This window comes from Octopus bimaculoides, chromosome 2 (assembly GCF_046866305.1).
Source record: "Octopus bimaculoides isolate indiv1 chromosome 2, ASM4686630v1, whole genome shotgun sequence".
Lineage (NCBI taxonomy): Eukaryota > Metazoa > Mollusca > Cephalopoda > Octopoda > Octopodidae > Octopus > Octopus bimaculoides.
Window position 1 is genome coordinate 37,767,456 of NC_142929.1, and position 27,129 is coordinate 37,794,584.

Genomic DNA, 27,129 nt, shown 5'->3' on the forward strand with positions numbered 1-27,129 from the left:
ATAAATAATGAAATTAGAAACTGTTACTGCAAACCATTTCATATCACCATTTCTGTAGTGTCAGTCACTACTCTCTCTCTCCCCTGACACCTGTCTATCATTTCTTTCCCTCCTACCACTCATATTTACCATCAGTCACCTCTTCCCCTGTTCACCATTCACTATATTCACCACCTTTATACATCTAGCCACTTCCAACTCTCTGCCCCACACACACACTCTTGCAAACTCACCCACCCCTGCTGATTCTACCCCCATGCTCTATTCTGTTCAACATCTAAGTCATATGTTCTAACACCTATGCACCACCACATTTACCTCTTTGTGGCACCACTTCAATCACACCCACTCATGCAAAATGTAAAAAGCTATGAATCTCCTCCTCAACAAACTTATCCCAACTCCTCCCATCTTACAACACCTTGTATAAAGTGACTGCTCTGTCTCCTCTCCTCCCTTTCAGACAAGGGAGCTCTTTAGTCTTGTAGCTACACTAATGCTGGTAGTGCAATAAAGGCCCCCAGCAAACTCTGTAAAGTATTTAGCATTAGGAAGGCATGTGTGTAGACATGTGTGATATGTGTACAGGTACATGTATGTCATGCAAGCAGTGTCCTTCATTTCAAATCTTCCATGAAAACAAGTCTGGTTGTGGGGAATATTACCATACATGGAAACAAGTGATGGTTGATGACAGGAAGGACATAGAAAATCTGCCTCGATAAATTTTGTCTGACCCATGCAAGCATGGAAAAGTGGGTGTTAAGTTTGAGGATGATTATTATATATATGTATAAACACAACTATATTTAAGTTAGATTTTTTTTTTTAATTTCATTACTGATCCTTTGTCTTTGGTTTGGAACAATAATGTTCCTAAATCCATTAATCTGATGTTTCATGATCTTCAGAATTTCATTTGTAATGGAGTGTAGTCTGTATATTTTGTAGTAAATCACAAAGGAACAGGGGAAATATTTTTACAACAAATCAAATCATCCACACCAGGGTTACAATTATGTAATGGTAAATAATCCTGGTAGTTTTCATGATATCATGGTATATCTTTTGTCAGGTATAAACTTATCACCTTGTCTAGGGTATGTGTTACAATGGGTTTGTGAGGAGGTTAAAGATTATGGCTGAGTGTTAAGGAGTGCTGAAGAACTACAGACAAAAAAGATTAGGTGAACTAGGAGCCTTTATAGGACATTCATGAAATATGGGAGAAGTGGTGATGTCTGAGTGAACAATCTAGAAAGTGTTGTCTAGAAAGTACTTGGGGGCTACAAAACCGTGTATAGAGATTTGGTATCTAAAGTGAAGAGGAGCAGGGATCAGGCAATGAGTGAGGAGAAAGCTGAAAAGATGAAGAGCATGATTAGTGTGATGAACGTGGAAGAGGAGAGCAATGACTTATGGTTGGAAAATTCTAGTAAAGATACTTAGAAATTATTGAGGTGGACAATTGCAAGCAAGGTAGTTAGGTTTGTGAATTTGGGGAATGAAATAGACAGAAGATTACGACAATGAAGTTGACAGTGGAGGATTTTTTGTGTGTGTGTACACATGCACACTACATAAAGGGTTCTAGGAAGTATGTTTACTTGTATATACAAAGTACATACAGAGAAATAGATAATATGTGTAATTGTTGAACCTCAGGTCAGCCTGAATCAAACAGACTTTCCAGTTTTGACCATCCTCTCTTTTTATGGATATCTTGGACTACAATATCGTAATGTTTCCTTCTGTTTTGTAAGGTGGGGGAGTGTGTTCTATAAAAACTAACCATATGCATGTAAGAATAGTCAGTTGGCTGAACCTCAATATTTGACTGGGGTATTTCTTTTGTTGTTGATGACAAGGATCAGAACAATGAAGGAGGATGCTCTGTGTAGTCACTACATTGCTAGAAATAGCATTTAAATTTTCCTCACGTCTCACCCTACCATTTTCAAAAAATAGACTAGGAACATTGCTGAACATGTACTTTGATGCCAAGTACCTGGAAAATGTATAGAAAAGGTTAAGATGATCATATCTGGAATGTCTTTTAATCAAAATATTGTTTGACCTGTGCTTACCTGGGACTAAACAATGAAAACAACCTTGGAAAGATAAAAGGAAAAGTTATTTGTCCAAAATTTGGACTCAGAAGCTGAATATTGTATGGCATTTATTGACACTCCACTCTTTCTGTAATGTTTGTGTCCTTGAGATAAGCATTTATTTGAGTTTATATCATGCAAATAATATTCCAGTAGCATGGTTGAGCATTGGTTCTTTCGTATCCCTTTAAACTATCCAAACATTGTAAAATAAAAAAGAATATTTCACTTTCCACTGTCCAATCTATTATATATAAGTTTAGCAAATATGAGAGGTAAACAAGGGTAGTCAGAAGAATTCTTAGGCTCATAATGGTGTTCAGTAGCATGAGTGTATAGGAAATAAAATCAGAAGTGGATATCTGTAGTAGTGACACCATTGTATGATTTTATATACACTTAGGTTTTTCACTATTTATCTCATGTTATTGAAATTGGTAATAAAACTGATGTGAATTGAAAATTACTTGCATTGTTTATATTCCGAAAAAGGGGAGGTAATCAGTACTAACTCTCACAAATCTTATCCTTTTTTTAATTCTTTATGATTCATTTCAAAAATAAAGGTGTTCCCTAAATGTAATATTCTGTTTTCATAAAGATTTTTTTCTAATGTTTTTTGTTTTGTTTTTTTCCCTTCACATTTCAGGCAAGTAGTCATCCTGAAATTCAAGCCGCTCAGTTTGTTGATTGGATGCGACTAGAACCACAGTCAATGGTATGGCTACCAGTTCTTCATCGGTTAGCAGCTGCTGAGACTGCCAAACATCAAGCCAAGTGTAACATATGTAAAGAATTCCCCATTATTGGCTTCAGGTAAGATAAAATTTTTCAAGATAATTTTTGTTTCATTTTCTATTACATTTTTTTGTACACATGGTGTAGGGTTTTTACACAGATTCTAGAGATATAGTATTTGATAGAAAAAATCTTGTTGTTGCCATAAGGATATGGATACATGTAGTTACAACTTTTAGGTTTATTTTTAAAATTTACTCATGTTAAGCATATATAAAAGTTTGTTAGGGTGTTTTTTTTTCTTTACATTTTGGCTCTGAGAAGGAGATATTTAGCTAACATTGCTTCATATACTTTCATTATTCTCGTTGTGCTACCCTAACTTTTTTGAAATATTCAAAGATTTCACCCTTCATATTAGACAGAATGAAGAATTCTAAATTAATATTGGACTCAAATCACACATATACATCACTGCTGAGCAATTGCAGTACTAAATATTATTTACATCAATCTATTAAGCTGATTAATAATGAGATTAGTTTGTAGCTTAAATAAGGAACAAAATTTGTTTGATATTAACTGGTTAAATTTTAAAATCTGAAAATATCACAATATGTGGAAAAGAAGTTGTGTTGATTAAGTCTTACACCGCATTATTATCTTATGTTTTATAGTTAGAACAACAGTTTAATTGAAAATCTATAAGACTTTATAGATTTTGTGTGGAACCTATTTTCCTTTTTTTTTCCCACCATTGCTATAAAATGTTCTGTTTTGAAAACTAGCTTATAACAGTCAAGATTATTCTATTGATGGGAAGTAACTCAGTTGACTTTAGATAACCTTTTTTCAAACATAGAAATTTGTTATCAAGAATCCATAAATGAGCGTCTACATAAGTTACTTGACTTATTATACTGACAATGACATCTTTGAACGAAAATCCTGTCATAAATATCAAGATTGCATTTTTGAAATCTTAACCTTGATGTATCTTTAGCACAGAAAAGTTATTATATATAGTTGTGCTATATATAATCAATGAACTCTTAATTTGATAAGTAAAAATAATGTGGGGAAAAAATGTTATTGTAATCTTATGATTTAACTTTCCTATATGGAGTTATAGATAACAAGTTTAAATCAAAACTTATAATGGTTTGATTTGTACTTTTTAAAAGATTTTCAAAATAGAAACAAAAATTCATAATGTTTTTTCTTACTAGTATCAGTCATTGAACTGCAGTTATGCTGGGGGACCACCTTTATGGGTTTAGTCAATGCAAACAACCCCAATACTTATTTTTAAGTTTGGTGTTTATCATGTCAGTTTTCTTTTTGCCAGACTGCTTATTTAAGGGAGTATAAACAAAATAATGCTGGTTGTCAGTAAGAGCCAATGCACACACACACAGACTTACCAATATACTTACAATGGGCCTTTACACAATCCAACCAAGATACTGAACCCTAAACCCAAAGATATGTGATTTCCAAACAAAATTGTTAACCACACAGCTGTAGCATCACCGTTGTTTATCACTAACTTAAAATTTTACTAACAACCATGGTTTTTACATCCAACCTATATCCCATTTGTTTGTGGCATCTGACTGGTTTCACTTACTTTGATTCAAATAATAAACATACTTACCTCAAACTATGAATCATAGCACTTATGTTTGGTCCATTTAGTTATATTGTGCATATTATAACACCTAAGTGGTCATTAGAAAACTTGGGTTTTCTAATAGGAACTGAGTTGGGGATGAAATAAAAAAATTTTAATCAACTGTCGAATTATTAAACTTTGATTTGATGGGTCATAAATGGAAATCTGTTTTGGTTGTCATTTAGTGGGGTCCACTCAGTCATAACTTTCTCCCTACCAGTTGTGGACAACGCCCAGAAGGAAAAAACAGCAAACAGCACTACTCTTCCTCTGTTTTTTTTCATACTTTCATTTCTAGATTGAACTTGAAGAGGCGGGAAAATTCATGTTCAAAAATAAAGTTTGATTTTATATTGATATGTTAGATAACCAGAAATGTTATGTGAATGCAATAGATGTGCCAGTTTTGAATGTGGCAAAATAAGTGATAAAATGAAAGTTATTTTTATGAGAAAGAACACTTTAGTGATTTTCTCTAGATGGAATTGGTGAGAATTAAGTAAATAAGTACTGTTGGCTAGAAGTGGATTAAAGTAGAAATAAGTTTTTTAAATGTTGGTCTAAATAAACTACAGTGTTTTTGCTTTGAAAAACATTAAGAAGTCACATTTAAATAGTCAAATTTTAATGTCAAAACATGATTGGTTTTATAAATGTTATTTTAATCTCCATTCTCTTACAAATGTGCCACAACCTATGTTTAAGCAAAAAGTTAATATAGAAAATACTATTTTAAAATTTCCTATCTATAGCAGTTTACACAATTTGAATAAAATATTTCTGTATATGAGCTCAAATAAATGGTTGTCCTGCAATTTAGTTTTTTCCTTTTATTTAAATATAATGGCAATATTTCTAAGTAAATTTAACGTTGTTCCATTACTGATTTAGTAATTAAGCTAGTTGCTACTTCATTTGATACTATTGTTCTTACTTTTGCTATTGATGTTTTTTAGCTACATTTACTTCTGCTGTTTGAGATCATCATTTCATACAATATTTCTTATGATGAAAATATTGTTTTCTAATTTTAGCAACCAATGTGCTTTATTTCATAATTATTTTCGCTAGTGACTTTTAATAGAAATAAATTCTCCATCATTGTGATTTTAAAGTGCTCTAAGTAAATAAAAAGAAATGATTTTGTTCTTTACTCTTTACATTAAAATCATTTATTGTTTATGCAAATAAAATTCTTGATATTGGAAAATGTATTCTTGCTGTTTTGATAGTATTGTGACCTTAAGAAAAACAAATAATGTCGTCTTAGTTTTCCAGATGCTGAAAACACAAACTTTCTGATTATTTGCACTGTTTGAAGTTTATTTTGAAATAATTTAGTCAGGGAAGGAGAAGCAGTGTTGGTGACCTTTGCAAGTCTTCTCAGATTGATGAAATTGATGCATCCTTTGCCTAACTTGAAATTCTAATAAAAACAACATGGATGGGGAAGTAACTAGGGGTTCTGGTTCAGATGCTTTCAATAGACGTTGCTAAGGCATTAAGGTAGTCAAATAACTATCTTAACTTCCTCTACCCACAGAAGCTTGTAGCCCATGGCAAGTTAACGCTTCATTGTGCTAGGAAATCTTTAGCTTAGGTTAAGTGATAGCTAACCTACTCAATGTGACAGTTTCCCTAGTTATCCATGTTTATCTGTTATACCAGATGATGTAGGCATACCAGTCATAAATTGTTTCCTTTTTTAGTCTGATGTTCTGTATGGTGGCACTGCTACTGGCTTGTATGTTTTGTGGCAATGATTGAATACAAAACAAGGTATCCTGAGACTAATAGCATCACTGAGCTTTCTTGCTTTTTACACTAGCCTGGCCTTGTGAATTATATGGAAAATGGTGAAATTTCCAAAGATCTACTATACAGAGAACTTCCATGTAGCACCAATCTATAAAATCTATGCAGTTGTAGACAAGAAAATGAGAAGCTAAAACATTTTTTTTTTCTCAAAAGTGGCACTGCTAGAAGTAGATGTGGTGAGGAAATTCACATTAGAAAACAAAATTGGATGACATAATTTACTAAGATTGTAAAGCTTTGCTGCTCTTCTTATATTAAAAGCACTCTGTCTATTTCAGAAATTAAGACATATATTTAAATGATTTTATAACAAGAGTGCTTAGTCAAGTAAGAAAAATATAATACAATAATATATATACATGTGTATGTGTGCATATATATATATATAAATAATATACATATATATATATATATATATATACACACACACACATGCATATATGGGTACATTACCAACAGTAAACAACGTGAAATATGAAAGCAAATGAGTTCAATATGCAAACAACGAAAGAAACAAATAGAAAACAGGGCAAGTATCATAAAGAACGACCCTTCATCAGTTGTCAGCTGTCTATCTACTCCTCATTTCGAGCATTGAACGACAATATGAGTCTTCAAAGACAGTTGCTTCCGTAAGTACCAAAATAAAATTTAGGATTTATGGAGGGTCAAAGTTGGGAACAAAAACAGGACAGTGGAGACATACAAGGAAACCGAACAAAAACAAACATGGTGGATCATTAGACCAGAACAAGGATAAAATAACAAACACTGGAGAAATATTTTCTTTGACAACAGAAAAGATAGAAGAGAGAGATTGGATACGTACTGTCCTTAAGACAGTCCTGAAAGAAAAGATGATCACATGAGGAAGATGGACGATGGTCATGTGTGTGCAACGAGAGAGAGAACAGAGAAAGAGGAAGAGAGACAGGGACAGATAGAAAAACGGTGAAGGGGATGAAAAATGGGAATTAGAGGAAGGATGAGAGAGAAAACAGTATAGAGTAGAGTCACATCAAAAAGATAAAGATAAATTTACTTGGAAATGGATGCGTGGTGTTCAATCAAATAACAATATAAATAATATACACATGCATATATGGGTACAGGATGTCACCAACAGTAAACAACATGAAATAGGAAAGCAAATGAGTTCAATACGCAAACAATGAGAGAAACAAATGGAAAACAAGACAAATAACATAAAGGATGACCCTTCATCAGTTGTTGGCAAGCGAAATTCTGTCTGTCCATCTGGAACCACTATACCTCAGTCTACATTTGCTTTGCATAGGCATATTATATCTATTTAGAATCAGGATAATTGAAAATTTGCCCTTCATTTGGTTCTTGAACATCCAGCATAAGGATCTGATTTAGAAGCATTTGGGTTGCTATTTCTAGCAGGTAAAGCTTGGCTGATTCATGCCATCTCGGTTGGCGTTTGTCAGATGACATCAGAAATCAAGAGAGAGATAAATGACATTCGCTTCATTAATTTTATGTCAAAATAAGAACTTTGGGACAAATTGGTCAACGGTTGGAATTCAACTTGGGACTGGAACTATAGAATGATAGTATTACAGAATTAATTCTCATCCATCTTTAACCTCTGATCAAGCACCACCAGGGCATTTAGTCATTATAGACATATTATAGTCATGCAATTTAGCTGTCTTTAGTTTTGGGCTGCAGGCCCAATTAGCCCTCTACAGGTGCTATTTTAAAAGTCGACACAGAGTGTGGCTTTTGGTCTAGTATATAATAAATGAAGAATGAAATAGCTAGTATTGCATTCATTCAATGGTTTACAGTTATTTCTAAAGCATTTAGGTGATAAATCTTATATCATATATGTAGACTTGGATGAGTGCTGCCTGAGATAAACGTTGAATTATCTGATCACTTCTCAACTTCTCACTATATATAAACGTCTAGTTAGAATAGAGACAGCTGATGAAGGGATATTCCAAGTGGCTTTCCGTTTTCCTATGTGTTCATTCCGTTGTCTGTAGTTCATTGTTCTAACGTCCTGTACCCTGATATGCATATATATACACATGTAGATGTAAGTATGTACATATATGTGTGTATACATGTATATATATTCTTTGTATTATATATATATATATATATGTATATGTGAAATCTGATCAATAAGTATCCGGACCGTTGCCATAGTAACAAGGCTGAAGCATGCAGAGTGAAGCTGCTTGGCACAGATTAACCTTGAACTCTGCTGTGCATGCACACTAAGTTTTAACATTCTAGATCACTTCCGCTGTTTATAGCTGTGCTTGGAAGGAAGGTATGTAGTGTGTGACCATGACAGAGAAAGTTGTCATGGTGATACCTGCTCAGAGCCCTACACAAAGTTACAGAAAGTGTTTGGAGAGGAGTGTATAAGCTTCACACAAGTGTATGAGTGGTTCAGATATTTCCAAGATGGCTAAAAAATGTCAATATTGACGAACATTCTGAGAAGCCCACAACCAGCAGAACTGAGAAAAACATTGCAGCTGTAAGGGGAAATTGTCGAATAACCATCCGTGAGTTATCAGAGGATGTGCAGATTTGTTATTGTCCAGTTCAGTCCATTATCACTGAAGATCTGGGTATAAAATGCATGTCTGCCAAGTTTGTGCCAAAACTGCTTTCAGCTGACCAAAAAGACACTTGGGGTTTCAGTTGCACAAGATCTCCTTGATTGTGTCAAGATTGATCAAACCTTTTTGGAAACTCTGCATAGGTCTCTGAGCAGGTATCGCCAAGCTTTTGGCAAAATTTGATGCAGATTCTCTGCTCAACTTTCTCTGTCATTGTCAATGCAATGATCACATGCTACACACCTTCCTTCCAAGCACAGCTGTAAACAGCAGAAGTGAGCTAGAACATTAAACTTAGTGCACATGGATAGCAGAGTTCAAGGTCAATCTGTGCCAAGTAGCTTCATTCTCCATGCTTTAGCTTCATTACTATAACAACAGTCCGGATACTTATTGATCAGACCATGTATATATATATATATATATATATATATATACACACGTGGGAGGACTGTATAATCTGTGTTTTTTGAGAATTTTATCATTAGATAAGCTTGGTTTGATGTATGACAATGTATTTTCTATGTTCCTTAAATAGCATGTAGCATTCAAATTGAAAGATTTTTAATGCTCATTTGATCTAGCACATCACCTGGTTTTAATGTATTGATGTTTTAAAATATCTCCTCTAAAGTTACTTCATTTTATTTTTAAAGTCAGTAGAAAAAAAATTTGAGCTTCTTCAAATGAAAGAATTTTTTTAGCAATTTCTAACTTTTCAACAGCCATTAATCTAATTAGCTGACACACATGGATTTAATTTAATAACTTGTAGTACAAAAAAAGTGTTTAAATTTTTCATTGCTATCACTGTCTTTTATTACATAATTGCCCCTGCTGTTAAGCATATCTTTTATCATGTTTAAACGCTTAATTAAATCTAACCTACAATTATTGAAACTGAACTTTAAATAGTTCAGATCTAGAAACACATGCCATATAAATTGCTTTTATTAGTGGATTTTTTTTATCATGCATGCCTTACTATTTTATTTCTCTTCTGACACCTATTAGTATACCATCTGCAGTTTAGCTATTAACAAAATGATATTCTTTACTAGGTCTTAAAATGTTTCTCTATCAGAGGCCATCTGTTTAATTAGCTACTAAAACAACTGTACAAACTCTCTACTGTTATCATAGCTATATCTAGCCCCTTCTGTCACTGACTGACTCTAAATTACAAGCAAAATCCTGGTAACATCAATTTTAAACAAACTTGCTTCATTTCAATCATTCTTTAGTTATCTGAAAAACTTTATGCTTCTCTTTTGCCTCTATTAATATAAAACTTTTTATTTTTTCTTCTGAAAAATCTAAAAAGTGGGTTTGTTGTTGTTCACTATCCAAAATATATATTGTTGATCTTCCCAATCACAATATTATTTGCTTCTATGTAATTTTTCTCAAAACAGTTTTCATAAAATATCAACTCCATATATATATATATATATATATATATATATATATATATATAAATACACACACACACACATATATATATATATATATATATATATATATATAAATACATAAGTATGTATTTATATGAATAATATGTAGTCTATTGACCACTGGTAGCAAATAGAATTTCTAACTTTTTTGCTACCCTGAGATTTATTAATATATATATATATATATATATATATATATTAATCATTTCTTCATTTACTAGTCAGATAACTCATTTTCACTTCTAAAGTAGATACAATGGCTGATACTTCATATATCATTATCATTTGTTTGCTTTTTGTTTCCTCACAGATGGTATCATTTAATATATATCATTTTCTTGAAAGTAACTGTATAGCTTCTCTTCCTCAAAAAATGTTACTCCATCCTAGTCTCCTTTGCATCTACCATTCTAGCTAAGTTCTTTAGTTTTGATAAGTCTGTTAGTCTTGTAATTTTAGGTTGACCAATAGCTTGCGAGTAAAATTTGCTGGACAGAAACTGTATAGAAGCCAGTTTGGATGTGTTCTTTTTGTGGTCTTTATACAGTGATCAAGGAAAAGAATGTGACTTAAGTTCATACCAAGACCTTGCTGGTTGTGCTTATGTCAAGTGCTACTAGAAAAGTCCTAGCATGAAATTTAAGTTGTATTCTGTTCCCTGATCACTATATAATGACCACATCAAACTCTTCCACAAACTGTCCAACCTATGCCAGCATTGGAAACGAACATTAAATGATGACTACTCCATAAAAATGAAAGGCAAACTAGACCTCCAAGTGGATTCAAACTCAGAACATAAGGGATATCATTATATGCTATAAAGCATTTTGTTCATCACTCTTTAGATTCTGCTATTCATGTTCATATTCAGCATAACATTTTTTTTTTTTTTGCTTCATCAAGTAAGCTATCACTAACACTAACAATGGTCAACAAGGTTGCCTCTACATGATGTCTTCAGCTGCTAAAAACTGCAGCTAAATTTTCTTCAGTTTGTATCCTGTTATCTTAAAAAAGGATACATTAAATAAAATAGCCCAAGATACTTTATACCTTAGAAAAAAGAGATTATCAGAACTAGAACACCATTGATTATCGGTCTATTCAATCAGTCATGGTTAATCTAGCTTGCACAACAACAATAGTATTCACTTGATCTGTTAGAAATAGTAGCAAATTTCACACCCTACCATCTCAGTTTTAATAATGTAGTGATATGTGTGTAAACTGTATTTTTCATTGTTCCCTTCCTTCATCTCTGCCCACTACTAGAAGATTATTTCACATTAAAAAATACATATGCATTGGTTTCTTTGAACCAGCCATAAAACTGAATATAGCCAATTCAATTTAATCTTTACAGTACTTATTTCATCAACCTCAGATCAATTCCAACAATATTTTGACTCAGAAGTGGGAACTTGTGATCTAACTGCTACAAAGTAGTTAGTCTTGTATATAACTGCCTCAACTTAATTATTTTTAACCAGAGAAGAAATCTTTGACTTGAGTTTTACCACATTTTGAAATGGGTAAGACGTGTGTTTTCAGGATCACCAACCTGTTAACTAACCTACCTAAAACTACCCCTGTTTCTGAAAAACAAATCCTAGTATTTTCAAGTGTTCTTATTTAAATCAAAATTTTCCAAGTAATTTTATACAAGATCTCTTTTATGTTCCAAACTCCTTCTTACTTCATTATGTGCCAAATAAATTCAAGTTATAAACAATGTATTTCATTGGAAATATGGCTACAAATGTGTTAAGCAAATAGAACTGGTTGGATGATATATATATCCTTTCAAAAACCATTACAATTCAGTAGTAGTAAGTAGTAATGGTGGTGGTGGTGATGATGACAATGGTAATGGTTCTGATGGTGGGAGAATCAAACAAAATGTCTAAGAATGTTTGGTTTGGATTTTATCCAGTTTATAATCCCAAATTTTCTTAGGGATTCACAGCGCATTACAACTGTATTGATGAAGAATACTGCCTATAATGATACTTGGAAGAAATCACCCACTGTCATTCTTGCCAAATAGTTCTTCACTAATTGCCCATATAGAGCAATTAAGTTATTGAAGCATAGAATGGACGTATTGGAATGAGTATAAGAGAGGAGGATAAGGAAGAAAGTAAAGAGTGATTACACATAGTTTGGATTTATTGGATTTACGCTAGTAATTTTTATTGTGAGACATTTACAGAAGAAATACAATGACAAGAGGAAGAAATTGTATCCTGGGTTTGTTAATTTAGAGAAAGCTTTCAATAATGTTCCACATAAGGTGGTAACATGATCATTGAGAGAGTTAGGTGTGGAGGAATGGTTAGAGTAGTGATATCAATATATGAGAGAGAGTACACAGTCATAAGGACAAAGTACAAGAACAGTAATGAGTTTGAAGTGAAGGTTGGAGTGTGTCATGGGTCAGTACCAGACCTACTGCTATTTGTAATCATGATGGAATTTCTTGTATGGAGATGATCTATAGTCATTAATAGAGTATTAATAAATCAACAATAACTACGTGAAAGAAATATATGAAAGCAAAAGGTATTTCAGTGAATACTGGAAAGATGAAAGTTATGGCGAGTGAGAAGGTAGAAGGAACAGAGAAATGGCTGTGTGCAATGTGGAAGAAAATTATAGTACACTCTATTAAAGAAACAATATGCACTGGATGGCTTCATAATGTGAGAGAGAGTTATTAACTAAAATAGCAGCAACATTTAAGTGTAAGGTGACAGGAGTTGCAGATGAAGAACACATTGAACAGGATCTTGGAAATGGCACGAAGGTAGAAGTTCAGTGGGGAAGGTGGATCACAATGGCTAGAGTGAGGTGCACTTAGAAGTTTGGAGAATTGAGTGGTGTACTAATGAGGAAGGGAATGTTGCTGAAATTGAAGAGGAAAGTGTATGCTTCATGTGTGAGAAGTACTATGGTTTATGGGAGTGAGACATGGCCAATGAATTCAGAACAACAGAGATAGCTGGAGAGGAGGAAAATGAGAAGAGTTCAGTGGAGAGAGGGGAAGGCAAACAATGAAGTGTTGAGAATGATGGAAATAGAGAGAGTGATGCATATTATGAAGGGAAGTGGAATGATATGGCTGGGCCATGTGCTGAGGAAGGGAAAAAGTCACAAGGTGAGAGAAGAGTGATGACTATGAAAATAAATAGAGGAAGACCAAGAATGACATGGTTAAAGATGATGAAAGAAGAAATAAGAACAAGGTTATGAGGGTGAATGTACAGGACAAGGCAATATGAAGACTGCCATGGAACCCACAAGGCTAACTATTACCTACTTTACAGTCTTTCTCTTACTAAAATAACATGGGGTGATATATTAATAGATATCTGAAAACATGGTTATTCTCAGATATCTTTTATTTAGTGTTGTTTGAAGGTGATTGGCCTAGAGAATTTAGTCAAGCAAAATTTCCATTCACATGTTAGTCAAATTTATGATTTGGTATATCTTGGAGGCTACACATTTCTGTTAGATATGCATACATCTATAAACACCAGCATCTGCACCTGCAATTGATAGTCTTTGGTGCCACAAATTACATCATTTGCATGATGTTTCCTGGATACTATATCAGTGCTGAGGATTTTTAAAGAATGTTTTTTTTTATAAATATTTCAAATATTTTTCTCTCCTTCAACAGAAGGCTTTTGCGTCTGAATTATACTGGCACCTAGTAAAATATTATGAAAAGGACTTGTAATAATAATAATAATAATAATAATAATAATAATAATAATAGCAACAGCAGCATCAAAAAATAACAAGATACCCTTCTGACATGTGACCCTCCCCAGATATTATTATTTAAAGGTAAAAATCAACTATCTTTTATAAATACAGTCACTTACTATAAACAAAGGATTCATACAAGAAGTGCAATTAAGTTCAGAGGCGGTTATTTCAAGTGTCCAACTAAGAAATTATTCAGACTATTCTGGAATAATAAAATTTAACTATCATACTTACCATGAATTTTTTTCCCCTTTTTCTCATTTTACATAAAAAGGACATGTATCAAGTATTTAACTTGAATTTTGTGGGGTAAAGTGAAAATGGTCAGTTTATCGGCTTTGTAAAAGACAAGTGTATTTGAAACTTTGTATATCCAGATAGTTTTCAGAACTCTTGTCAAAACATATGCATTTGTTTATGTATGTGCATTTTTGTTAAATGGATCATTTTGATATCTTTCCTGCAAAATAAACAAAAGGATGAGTGTACAGGCTACCCTTCACCCCTTCTTCAGTCAGTATTCAATCAGTATTCTCTATTCAAGCCTTTCTGCCATCACTCATTTTTTTATTTCTACCCATCTCTATCATGTGCATATATATGCATACACACACACACACACACACACACACACACACACACACAACTCCTGCTATCATTCATTGTTAGCATACATCAAATTCTCTTTCTCACTTTATTACTCTCTCTTTCATTACTTTGTTTCTTCCCATCACTCTCTTTGTCTATGTCATTTTATTATTCAATTTCTTTACCAACAACCAACATGTAGCTGTCTGTCACTCTTCCATTATTCACTCATCTAGCATGCGCTTGCTTCTTATCACCCTACTTTTCCGATCATGCTCTCTCTCTTTTTTATCCCTCTCTCTTCCAATCATTTTCTCGCCTTTACTTCATTGAACAAATGGAAACAACATAGAACTGTTTAGCCTTTCCAGAGACAAAGCAACACCCTAGAACTGGTTTCAAAATAAAATACTGTACACCCTGTAAATGATTGACAAATGAATAGTGACAATGTAGAGAGAACTCTTTACTTTTGCTAGAGACAAAATACCCTCTCTAGTGCCGGTGCCATAATAAAATGTACTCAGTACGTTCTGCAAAGTGGTTTTGGCTTTAAGAAAAGTACCTACTTGTAAAAACCATGCCAAAATGGAATATACCAGCAATGCAAAGTGTCTTGGAAGGCAGTAATTCCAATTAAGAACTGGCTCAGACCTTGGTGATCTGTCCAACTCACATCAGCATTAAAAGTGGCCATAAAATAGCAGTGGTAGTGTGATGGTAATGAAATTTCAGTGTAAAGTTAATGTAATAGTGTTTCCTTTTTCAAAGCCAATCGGAAGGTTAAAAGCCAAAGTTTACCTTTTAGAAGTTCACTTATTGAAATTTGCCAATTATTGCCAAGCTCTGATCATATTATTGTCTAACATTTCATATTTTAACTAAAAATTTCATAATTACATCTGTGTGTATTATTCGTCTTTTTCTCTGTCTTCATGCCTCTTCCACTTTCTGTGTCTTCTTTGTTTTTCTGTTATTAACACTTAATATTTACTCATGCATTACTTTTCTTAGAGCTCTATAAGATAAGAATCTTTGTACTTTATTATATTCCTCTTGCAAAGCACATGATATCCATTATTAAGGTTTTTTTTTTTATCTCAATTGTATGAAATTTATTCACAAATTTTATTGATATTACAGCATTATTTGCAGATTTTGCTTTAAGAATGACAATAAAACTGAATGTACAGTGCACCAGTGTGCATTTATAATCAATCAATATTTTGAATTAACTGTACTTTACCTAGCAATAAAACAACATATGTGGTATCGAAGTCAGTTTTCACATTCACTTTCAGTGAACAATTAAGTAATGAAATTAAGTAATGTGTTTTGTGATTTATTTAGGCTGCTTAAGGTTTTCTCTTCATAATACTAACTCTTTAGATTTTAGAAAGTAAAAACCTTTATCATTTCTTTAAAAATGCCTTAAGTGTATAGAATTAGTCTACTTAGCTTCATGTAATGAGATCTATTTACAAAAAACATAAATGCATTTTATTAAAACATTTTATTCTTATTTTCATTATTAGTATGAAATTTATTTTTATTTACATTACTCATATTTATATATAAGTCATCAATCAAATTTCTCTACCTGCTTTTATCTTCTCTGCTGAATAACACTAGTCACAGTTAGAGGTTTGATGGTCAGGGGTTAGCTCAGAAGAGCCACTTGTAGCAGTACATCTACTTCTCTTTTGTCAAATCTCACAGACACTTCACACCTTAGCTCTGCTGTCAATAAACATACAGTACCACTAAGGATTGCAGCTGAGAGGTATTAGCTGGAAAAGACTGATAAACAGATACATATAGATAGACGAACATTTAAAAATAGATCTGTGCCAGTTCTATGGAGCCTGCAACTGAACTATTCTGGTATAATATTTTCTTATTGTCTGGCATAAAAATTATTAAATAACCATGTCATGTTGTTTTAAATGCTACAAATAAAAAAAAAACACTAGTTTTCTTTCTGGAAACAAAATATGCACTTTTTAATTTTTCATCACACACAAATATTAGGTGTATTTTTTTTAAACTTCACTTAGCTGCTGCCACTAATGCAATTCTTGTTGATATTTACAATATAATATTGGTAAGGGGAAGGTGTATTCTGATAAGGGTTATGTCTGTATATTTTTGTAGCATTTTTCTTACTTGTGGATAATTTTTTTGAGTCTATATTTGTGTGTGTGTGTGATACATATTAATATATGAAGGATATTTTTATTAGATATCTCCCAATTCAAAATTAATTCAAATAAAAGAAAAACAATCTATTTTTATTTACCAAAGTTGACTCTGATTTCTGTCATTCTTATTGACTATATATCTATATATATATATATATATATATATATATATATATATATATATATATAATATATATATGTATATATATATTGACCATTCATCTTTGTCTTTCCATCTCTCCAGATATCTATCTCATACTTTCTGTTTCTCTCTCTGTCTCTCTCTCACACACATCATATCTAATTGTTTCTTCTGTCAATCCATCCACCATTTCTCTAAATCTCAGATACTTTCTATTTTTCTCTCTCATTTAACGGTTGCTATTTATACTTCCATCTATCATAAATTATTATTTAGGTAAAATTATAATCTTTTGTTTGAATGTGAAATTGGCTGATAAACCTGGCAGCAAGCTCTTTCTTCCATTATGAAACTTAACAGGTAGAACGAAATAAACATAATATTGTTGTTTTTTTCCCCGTGTCTATAGAAATATTGCTGAGTTTGGAATATAAGCAACCGAGAAAGTTCTTTGAGTGTAATTAACATACAATTGCATTATTTTATTAAAGAAATTAGGATTGAAATAACTTGGAAAGTGGAAAAATAAAGCTTCTTATACAATTATGTTGAAGTAAAATTAAAACAAACAATTTAGTCAAATGATATCTATCCATATAAAGAGAATTGGTGGTCCACCAGAAGGCAGAGCATTCTGTCAAGTTTTGTTTTATGTAGCAACTATCTTACTATATTTTTGACTCTCTCTTACTGAAAGACATCAATAGATTTAAAAGTTGTGTTAATGTCTTCCATTATACAACAGATTCAGTTTTTTGAGAACACAGTACTTTTGGCAAACTTATACATGAGTTAAGGAGAATAATATCTTTTAGGTAAGGTGGAAAGCTGGCAGAAACATTAGCACTCTGGGCAAAGTACTTAGCGGTATTTTGTTTGTCTTTATGTTGAGTTCAAATTCCACAATTAAGTACCAGTTGCATACTGGGGTCAATTTTGGGCCTTTTGCCTAGAGTAGATAAGAATATCTTTTAGGTTAGTTTCTAGCAAAATGGTGAGCATTAACTGAGGTATTAACTTTGTCTTCAGCAACTTAACATAAACAAATGAATAGAATTACAACACTACAATAATCAAACTGTATTGTGTATAAAAAAACATAAATGATGATTGACAATCATGACCTCCATACCAAAATCTGAACATCTATGATGTTTTATGCTGGAAAAACATAGCAACATTGCCTGTTAGTCTTCCACTCTCCTGGACAGGTGAACTATTTCACACAATGTCAGGGTAAACCTGTACACTGGTGAAGCTGTGTAATAATTGTGTAGGATCTTGCACTCCTGAACCTTGTATGTCTTGACTACAGGAACATCTTCTGCTATCTATTTAATCTATAACTAGAACCCTTCAACAGATATCACTACCCCAGCTCAATACATACCTGGGAGTAGTAATGACTAAGGAACAGAGCTCCTGAATTCTCAAGACATAATCTATGCATTTTATTTTATAAGCATTAAATTATTCTGATAACCCTTCTAGTTTTTCATAGCAAAAGCTACATCTCAAGATCTTCATATTTGTGTCTTGTGATGTCTCTGTTCATTTGCAGTCTACCATTAAAGATATACTTTAACCAAAGCCCAACCCAGTGTCATCCTATTATAAATATGAGTGATGTTTCTTTGTCCGTTACATTTTTATGTTCGCTAACTCCTTCTAGACCGTTGGTGCAAGGACATCAAAACTCAAACCAGCAACTCCCCTAATCCCAGGGAATGTCGTAAGGGGGTCTGTTTTTTTAAGGGCCACCTAATTGGGACCCTACTGTCCACCCCACCCACCCCATTTTGACTGCATTTTAAACTAAATACATGGCATTGGTGACAAAATCAGAGCAATGACAATGAATTTCATACCATGAACTCCCAGGGAGTATCATAAGGAGATTCAATTTCTGAAGGGCCACTTAAATGGGGCCCTACTAACCCTTTCCTCCCTATTTTTACTGCATTTACCTCGCTCCTACGCTTATTGGTTAAACTATGATCAGCATCAGTGCTTAGCACATTTGCAGAAATAAGTTTGGGCATTCTAAATACCTTCACGTACATTCAAATCAAGATAAAGAGTTATAACAGGTATGTTTCAAGTGTGGTAGTGTGGATATTTATATTTGTAGTTTATAAAACTTATGTCTAGTATCCCAAATAAGCTTGGTCGATTAGGAGACAATGATTTCTTTCTATCTCTTCTGATCAAGCTCATAACCTATCTGACTTTTGAAAAACGAACTTGGCTTCAACAGGATTAGAAATGGATTTGGTATGGAATTAAATTGTGTACAATGCTTAATTTTATGAATGTAATTTTTATTAATTGAAACTAATGATTACTTTAGATATAATCTAGTGATTGTTATATGTGGCAATTTTTGACATGTCAAGTGACTACTATAACTTTTGCCATTTTATTTCTTAGGAATAAAATATAAATCTGTTGTGTTTATATAACGTTTCTGACTTAGCAAATTTTCTTGGCTTTGTTTTTTCTCCAGGTATCGGTGTTTAAAATGTTTCAACTTCGATGTTTGCCAAAACTGTTTTTTCTCTGGGAGAAAGGCTAAAGGTCACAAGTTGAGCCATCATATGCAAGAATACTGTACTTCTGTGAGTATAATTTAAGTAAAATGGAACTTTTTAAAATGAGAAAAATTTTACCTAAAGTTTTAGGGTCTATTTTATATATCCCACAACCAATGCATGTTAGCAAATATATGATGATAGCATGTACCATGCATTCACTGATTGTTTTAAACCAGACATCTGTGTAGTTGCAGGTAGAATATGGACATCCTTTCAGACCCTCCACCCTTGACTTAGCAGAACATCCAAGATGTGACTGCTAGAAGTAGAAAGAATTGTACCAGCACTTGACTGGTATTCATCTTAGTTGAGAGTGGAGCAATGTGAAATGAAATGCCTTTCTCAACAACATAACATGCCACCTAGTCCAGCAATTAAATCTTATGACCTTACGGTCATGAGCCCAGCACCCTTAACCAGTAAACTACATGTTTTCAGTATGTGTGTGTGTGTATATATATATATATATATATATATGTATGTATATGAGTTTAGCATCTTTATGCTAAGCTTGTTAATTAAAGGGTTTGTGATATTGGCCTAGTTAGTTGTCAGCCTTTTCAAATTCTTAGTTGTTTGGGTGTACTATTTTCGATTTAAAATCTTTTGTCAACATTCCCTATTATAAAGAGGATTTAGTTACTGATAGAAACTCTGATGTACTCTCAGTTGGTTACCCTATTCCAGAGATGTACTTGAACAAAACTCATTCGGGCTATCTAACATCAAGAAAAATATTTTGAAATCTTTGATGCCTGTAAAGATTTATTTCTTACAAAATTTACATCCCTTTATTGAGTTAATTTTTTTCTTTTCTTTGCAGACAACATCAGGGGAGGACATACGTGATTTTACAAAAGTATTGAAAAACAAGTTCAAATCAAAAAGATATTTCAAAAAACATCCACGACTTGGTTACCTTCCTGTGCAGACTGTATTAGAAGGAGACAGTTTAGAGAGGTAGATATCTTTTTGTTTCAAATTTCCTTATCTAATATCAAGAAACATACTTAAATCTTAACTCCTAATGTTTTTGGTTAGTTCTTTTATTTAAATGTAATAACTTCAATTCTTTAACCCTGTTTTCAAAATATAGTCAAACCATAGTGTGAAATTAAATCATTTAAACTTGAATGAAATTATTGACTTCAAATGTTTTCTCTAACATTTTAAATTACCCCAAAAAAGTTTTAAAATATAAACAGAGTTAAATCATAGCTGAGTACTTGGATTAAATTTGCTTACTTAAGCAGAAGATCAAGATTATCAAGTTAATAAAAAATAACTTGATATTCTTGTGCTTCTGTTAAATAAGTAATAGTTTTTATACAAAGCTTCTATGCTCTAGCTATGTTATATTTTATTTATATTTTGATCAATATATCCCATTTATTTTCTGATTGTGTATGAGGGAAAATTTACAAAAAAGCAAATATATCTAAACCCTCATTAGGTTATTGAATTAACCTACCTCTACTCCAGGATATTAACCTCTTCAAATATAATAATTTTGCTATCCATTTTTCAGCTAAGGAGACCAACACAAGCGGGACATTTTACTTGAGGACATACTGCTTTGATCCTCTTTTCTATTTAGGGAACTTTACAAAATTGGTTGGTCAGTTGATTGGTTGCTTGTTTGTTTTTTTTTAGTGGAGGTGCAATGCATAGTAGAATTGCAGAATATTAAATATTTCTGGTTTCTAAATTCTTTACATCTGTGACATAACTATGGAATAGGTTGTTGGGTGCTTGAGAAGACATGTCAAGTCAAGTGAAATCGTAGTTGTGACCAGTGCTGCTGATATGTAAAAGGCACCCACTACACTCTTAGTATAGTTGGTGTTAGGAAGGGCATCCAGCCATAGAAATTAAACTAAAACCAGGCTGGAACCTGGTACAGCTCTCTGGCTTACCAGTTCTAATCAAACCATCTAACCCGTGCCAGCATGGAAAACAGACGCTAAATGATGATGATGATTTTGTACCTTAGTTGAAAATGTTTCTGTGTGAAAGCATGTATACTAATACAAATACAAAAGACTAGTTTAATGTATGCATAAGCCTATGTAAAATATAAATAGATTGTCAACAAGGTGGGCATAGCTCTGCATTTAAGATGCTTGCTTCCAACCATGTGATTGCAGGATCAGTCCCACAGTGTGGAACTTTGGGAAAGTATCTTCTACTATAACTCCAGGCCAACCAAAGACTTGAGAACAGATTTGATTGACAGAAATGGAAAGAAGCCCATCATGTATTTATGTGTATTTGGGGTGTGGGGGCTACCCTCTATCATAACTTCACATAATGATTCTAAATGAGCATCAGAGAAGCAAGCTTGTTCGTTTCTTCTTTTCCATGGAAAATGTGTCTGATCTTGGGGAAATATTAACATACTTGGAAATAGGTGAGGTTTGATGACAGGGAGGGCATCTGACCATAGAAAATCTGCCTCAACAAATTTTTTCTGACCCATGCAAGTATGGAAAAGTGAACGTTAAATAATGTTGATGATGTAGCTCATTGCTTTCTCCTTATCCATTATTTGTGTGCACATTTATGAATCAAATATTTAATGGGTGACAGGTCCTATACATTGCAATAAAATTTTGAATTTAATTATCTACTCACTGATTTATTCTTAGGGGTCATCCTAAGTCAGGAGATTTTTCAAAATATAAATGATATGATCATGTGATGTGCAAAATGAATTTTTTTTTTCTTTCTTTCTTTATTCTTTATAAGAAAAATGTTCTGCTTCAAAAGTTTTGCTTTGAAAGTAATTCTTTTGATCTACAATTATTTATGAAATGTCTAAATACAATGATGCAAGTGTTTGGCACTTTAGGGAAAGGCATATATTCTTTCTTATTCTCCTTAGTTCTCACTTTTCCCTTTGCCCTCCAGGTTTCATGTTGGTGTAAATTTTTATAACTACATTATTTTATTCCGCTCACACCTCAGTTATAGGTTATATTTTAATTAGTTCTCTGTTTTCATCTCAATTTCATCAACTCGGTCAATACTATCTCTTCCATCCTTCCTTCACTCTTCCCTTCTGCATCTCTCTATTGCCCTTTCCTTTCTCTTTCTGTCTCTCCTAACCCCAAATAAACTATTTCTGCATCATTTGCCACATCATTGTCAGACAAGTGCTTTGCAGAGGAAGTGAAGCAGTTCACTGATCAAAGTGTTCTTTGTTAAACTAAAGACAGCTACATCACTTTTAAGACAACTATTGTTGCTTGTGTAATTAATGGGCAAAGAAACCAAGCAGTTACTATTGACTAATTCAACTTTCTCCCCATCCTTACATAGCTCTCTTCTTTCTCTCTATTTTGATTGTCTTTTGAAATATTCTGCTCTTTCTGTCTTCATATTTCTTCCTCACCTCTCATGCTTTTTTTCTCTTTCTCTCCATCTCTTTCTCTTTTTCTCCCTCTCTCTATCTTTCACACATACACACACTACTTATGCATAATATATGTATGTGTAATGTTATGAATATTTGTATATTGAATAAAGCTAACATTGTCATGAATGTTCTTTCTCTATAATTCCTTAGCACATGCACGTGCACACATACAATATGCACACACACATACACACACAAAACACCTATCGTATTAATTATTTTTTTTTTTCTTTTCTTTTCTATCATCGTTGTTTTCCCAATAGAATCTATTGACTATAGAGTGATTTTATCAGAGTGCTAGCTGCTTCCACTACAGCCACACTAACTGAATGAAGTGGCAGCAGCTATTGAATATGTGTGTGTTGTCAGTGGTGGTGACATGGTGGGGGGAATCTGAAATAAGAAATGGTGTATTGAGATGAAAACAATAAGCTTTCATCAAACATTAGAGGCTTCTGAAAACAGTCAGAAAATATATACACACACATATGTAGTTCAGTAGCCTAAATAATTGCTCGGAGAGGGGGAAAAAAAGTACTATCGATAGTGTTAATTAGCAATAGCATTAAAAAAGGAAAAGAAAAAAAAAGGAACCTACGGGTGTTACTAAAATACTTATTAATGTTACTGTTGAGGCTTTTAGGTTAGACCTCTGCTGCTATCATATGGATAATAGGGAAATGTATTACATTTCTTGTTCATCTTGTCAGCTTTGTCTTGTTGCCAGTCAGCATCATCTGTTGCCGTTTTGCCGTTGTGGCAGTAGCTGCTTCTGTCACTAGAGCCAGTGCTGCTACCATGCTGCGGTACTCTGTGCTAATAGTATGTGTTGTTGTACTGACTCTATAAGTGATGCTAGTCACTGTTGACACTTCCTCCTTAAACTGGATTTTCTGGGATCAAACATGGCTCTTGGAAAGATAGCAGTGGAGATAACGATAGTGACAACAACTACAAACTTGATGTTTTCAAAGTTCTGGTTTCATTCATCACTGTTACCAGAACCTCGGTGTATTCAAGTCATTTGTACTAAAACATTATCAAAGACGTGTGCTTGTGATCATCTTTACTAGTAACCACACTCACAGTTTCTCTCTCTCTCTCTCTCTCTCTCTCTCTCTCTCATATCCATATTACCTGTCATTTAATGTGGACCGCATTATGTTATATGAATTATGCTCATCTCCTGTTCAACTATAACTTGGTAAGTAAATCTCACCTCTTTCTCCCTCCCACTTTCTCTTGTTTACTCTCTCCTCTCTCTCCATACAAACACACACACACACACACACACACACACACACAGCTATCTAGCCACCAAACTTTTTTATCTTTTCATCATCTGAATCCCTCTACCACCACTCTCATCTCTTTCCTTTACACAACTTCAGCTTGTTGATTTATTTATATATCTATGTTTTCAAAATACTAAGAGATAATGATTGTCTCTCTTCAATGGATTAACACGCTAAAATAAAACATTATTAAAACATATATTCAAGTTTAACAAGACTATAATTTGTTCCCTTTTCCTATCATCATCAGAATAAAATATTTTGAACAAACTGATAAGAGTGACCTGCTGCTGACAAGTTGATCTTCCAGAATAGTGGCTAAAGGATAAATTAAACATGTAAAGAAAATCAAATTAAGTCTCTACTCATAGCAGAGGTTTCACATCATTCAGCTGTATTTTATCTGTGAACAATTGAATAACTGACATGTTATTAAATTATCAACATAAGTTTCTAAAGCCCAGTATGCTTAACCTGGGGCTGTCAATAATGATTAAAAATCTGACACCTCCTAGGTGTCAGGTTCACATGTTTAGTTAAGCTTCAACTGAAGATAGCTCAATACCTACAGATAGTTATATTGATATGCATACCCTTACTCTATCAATTTTTAATTTATAACTTAGAAGATTATAGATTAATATAATTATTAAATATGTTAATCAAATATTTTTGTCTATTTAACAACCAGCTGACTTAGTTGTCTAACCTTTCAAGAGTTACATGGCTGGCACTGACACACTGATCAAGTCTTACTTCAAAACTTCATGACCAGTGATAGTGTAATATTAATCTGCTGAATTATTGTATCACATGACTTGTACTTATATTGTTATACATATATGTGGATATTATATATCTTAGAAATCATACAGTACAGAAAGTACATATAGCAAAAACGAAAAGATAATTATAATACCAATTGTGATGAAGTTAATACTCTGAATTTGAAGACTATCTCAGAAATATAATCAATGAAAGAAAATGTCAGATTGTAGAAGATTCATCTGACATCTATAATCACTGATTGTAAATTATTGTTTAGAAAACATGAGTGATGTAAATGAATGCGAAATTTGAGTCAAAGCCGTTGCATGCTTATATATACTTTCATTGAATGGATTCTTATTTGGTAACTAACTTTTGAGAATAGTTGTTTCAGTTTAAAATTTTCTTAGTAACTAACATTGAATACACACACACACACATCCATTTCTGTTTTCTTTTTATTATGATGACATGGAGGATTTTGCAGTCTGACATGTCATCAATCATCTTAATCATATACCATGAAAATGAAAATATCTTCAGCTCTGATTTCATAAATTTTTGAAGTACTTTCTCTGCCAGTAAAGGTAACTCATTTTAAAAGGTAAAGATTGGTGTTAGTGGTTTTTTGTCACATCTAACCATGGGTCTATGTCTCTATCATTTGGCCATAATGTACTCATTTTCTCCATAATATACTAATAGTTTCCTATGTGGTTGCACTTCCATCTTTCAATTTCCACAAACAAGTTGCTTGGTATGATGCCTCAATGTCTAATTACCTGTCCATTCCACTAGGTAGCCCAGCTTTTTTCAATAATCTCTCATACATTAGGTAAATTGACATGCCTTACATCAAATCCCACCAAAGTTTCTATACCACTGAAAGTGACCCATGTCAAAAAGTAAACACACCTATTAAAGGATAATCCCCAACACAAATACTGTGACAGCAACCCATCTAGGAGAGCAATTGCTCTGAAATAAACTGAGAAAGAGCAGGGGAAGCTCTTTGGCAACACCATGATATCTATAGATCATAAATGAAAACTTGGTTTACAGTTTTATCTTGCACTCATGTTTAGAATACTCATTTCCTCCTCCTCCTCCCCTTTTGGGGTGGGGAAATTACCTTTTTTTTTAGGAGGTCAAATGACATCCCTCTTTGGTATAGAAAGTATCAGTCAAAGACTGAGATTGATACTTCATTCTCTTTGTCCTCACTCTCAGTTATACTTTATTGTGAGAGGGTAACCACTCACAATGCATCTTTCCTTCAAGAAATTAAGGAGGATTAGGTTAAGGGCTAGTAACCTCTTCTCATTTAGCATACTACAGAAAAGACACCTTCAAAGAACCCATAATACAAAGCAATTGTGGACAGACCAAGAAACCCCATGAGTTTATTTCTAAATTCTCACAAGGACCAAAATTTGTTCACATATAACCGACTTACCATTTCTTGTTTCTTACATAGAAAAAATATCAAAAGGCTTAATAGTAAATAAGACATAATAAATATTTGGTTTTCATTAAGTTATAAGAAATAATAACAGAATAACACTCTGTTGATGAAAGAATAAATGGAGAAATCACAGAAACCTGTTCTTGATATGAGATTATAATAATCAATCTTAATATTATTAACATTTGAAAAGTTGCCAAACAAGATTCTAATGATATCTTAACATAATGACATCACTATCTTTTCAATTATGGTAACTTATGATCTATAATGTAATGCATTTGATGACTGGTCAGAAATTTGGTATATTAATCACCTTTCACAATATATTGAGTTGTCAGCAACAATACATGGAATTGCCAATATAGAGCTTCAAGATAAAATCTACTAATAAGTCATAATCTCAGCAGTACAAAAATGTATTTTCTTCTTATACAAAATAACACTTAGTTCAAAGAAGATTATTTTATATA

The 27,129-nt window shown here is 32.9% G+C and overlaps 1 protein-coding gene and 1 long non-coding RNA gene across 14 annotated transcripts in view; one reads left to right on the forward strand and one right to left on the reverse strand.

The window, feature by feature from the left end:
* The window catches only part of LOC106873450 (dystrophin), a 712,951-nt gene that overhangs the window by 671,032 nt on the left and 14,790 nt on the right, over positions 1 to 27,129 (forward strand). For all 13 annotated transcript variants that reach the window (XM_089343243.1, XM_089343268.1, XM_089343278.1 and 10 more), the window contains 3 exons: positions 2,761 to 2,927; positions 19,623 to 19,734; positions 20,534 to 20,670. In XM_089343243.1, the coding sequence (XP_089199369.1) occupies positions 2,761 to 2,927; positions 19,623 to 19,734; positions 20,534 to 20,670 (416 nt within the window). The remainder of the gene's footprint in view (positions 1 to 2,760; positions 2,928 to 19,622; positions 19,735 to 20,533; positions 20,671 to 27,129) is intronic.
* LOC149137032 (uncharacterized) overlaps positions 1 to 27,129 on the reverse strand; it is a 75,777-nt gene that overhangs the window by 11,838 nt on the left and 36,810 nt on the right. The gene's annotated exons all lie outside the window — the stretch shown is intronic.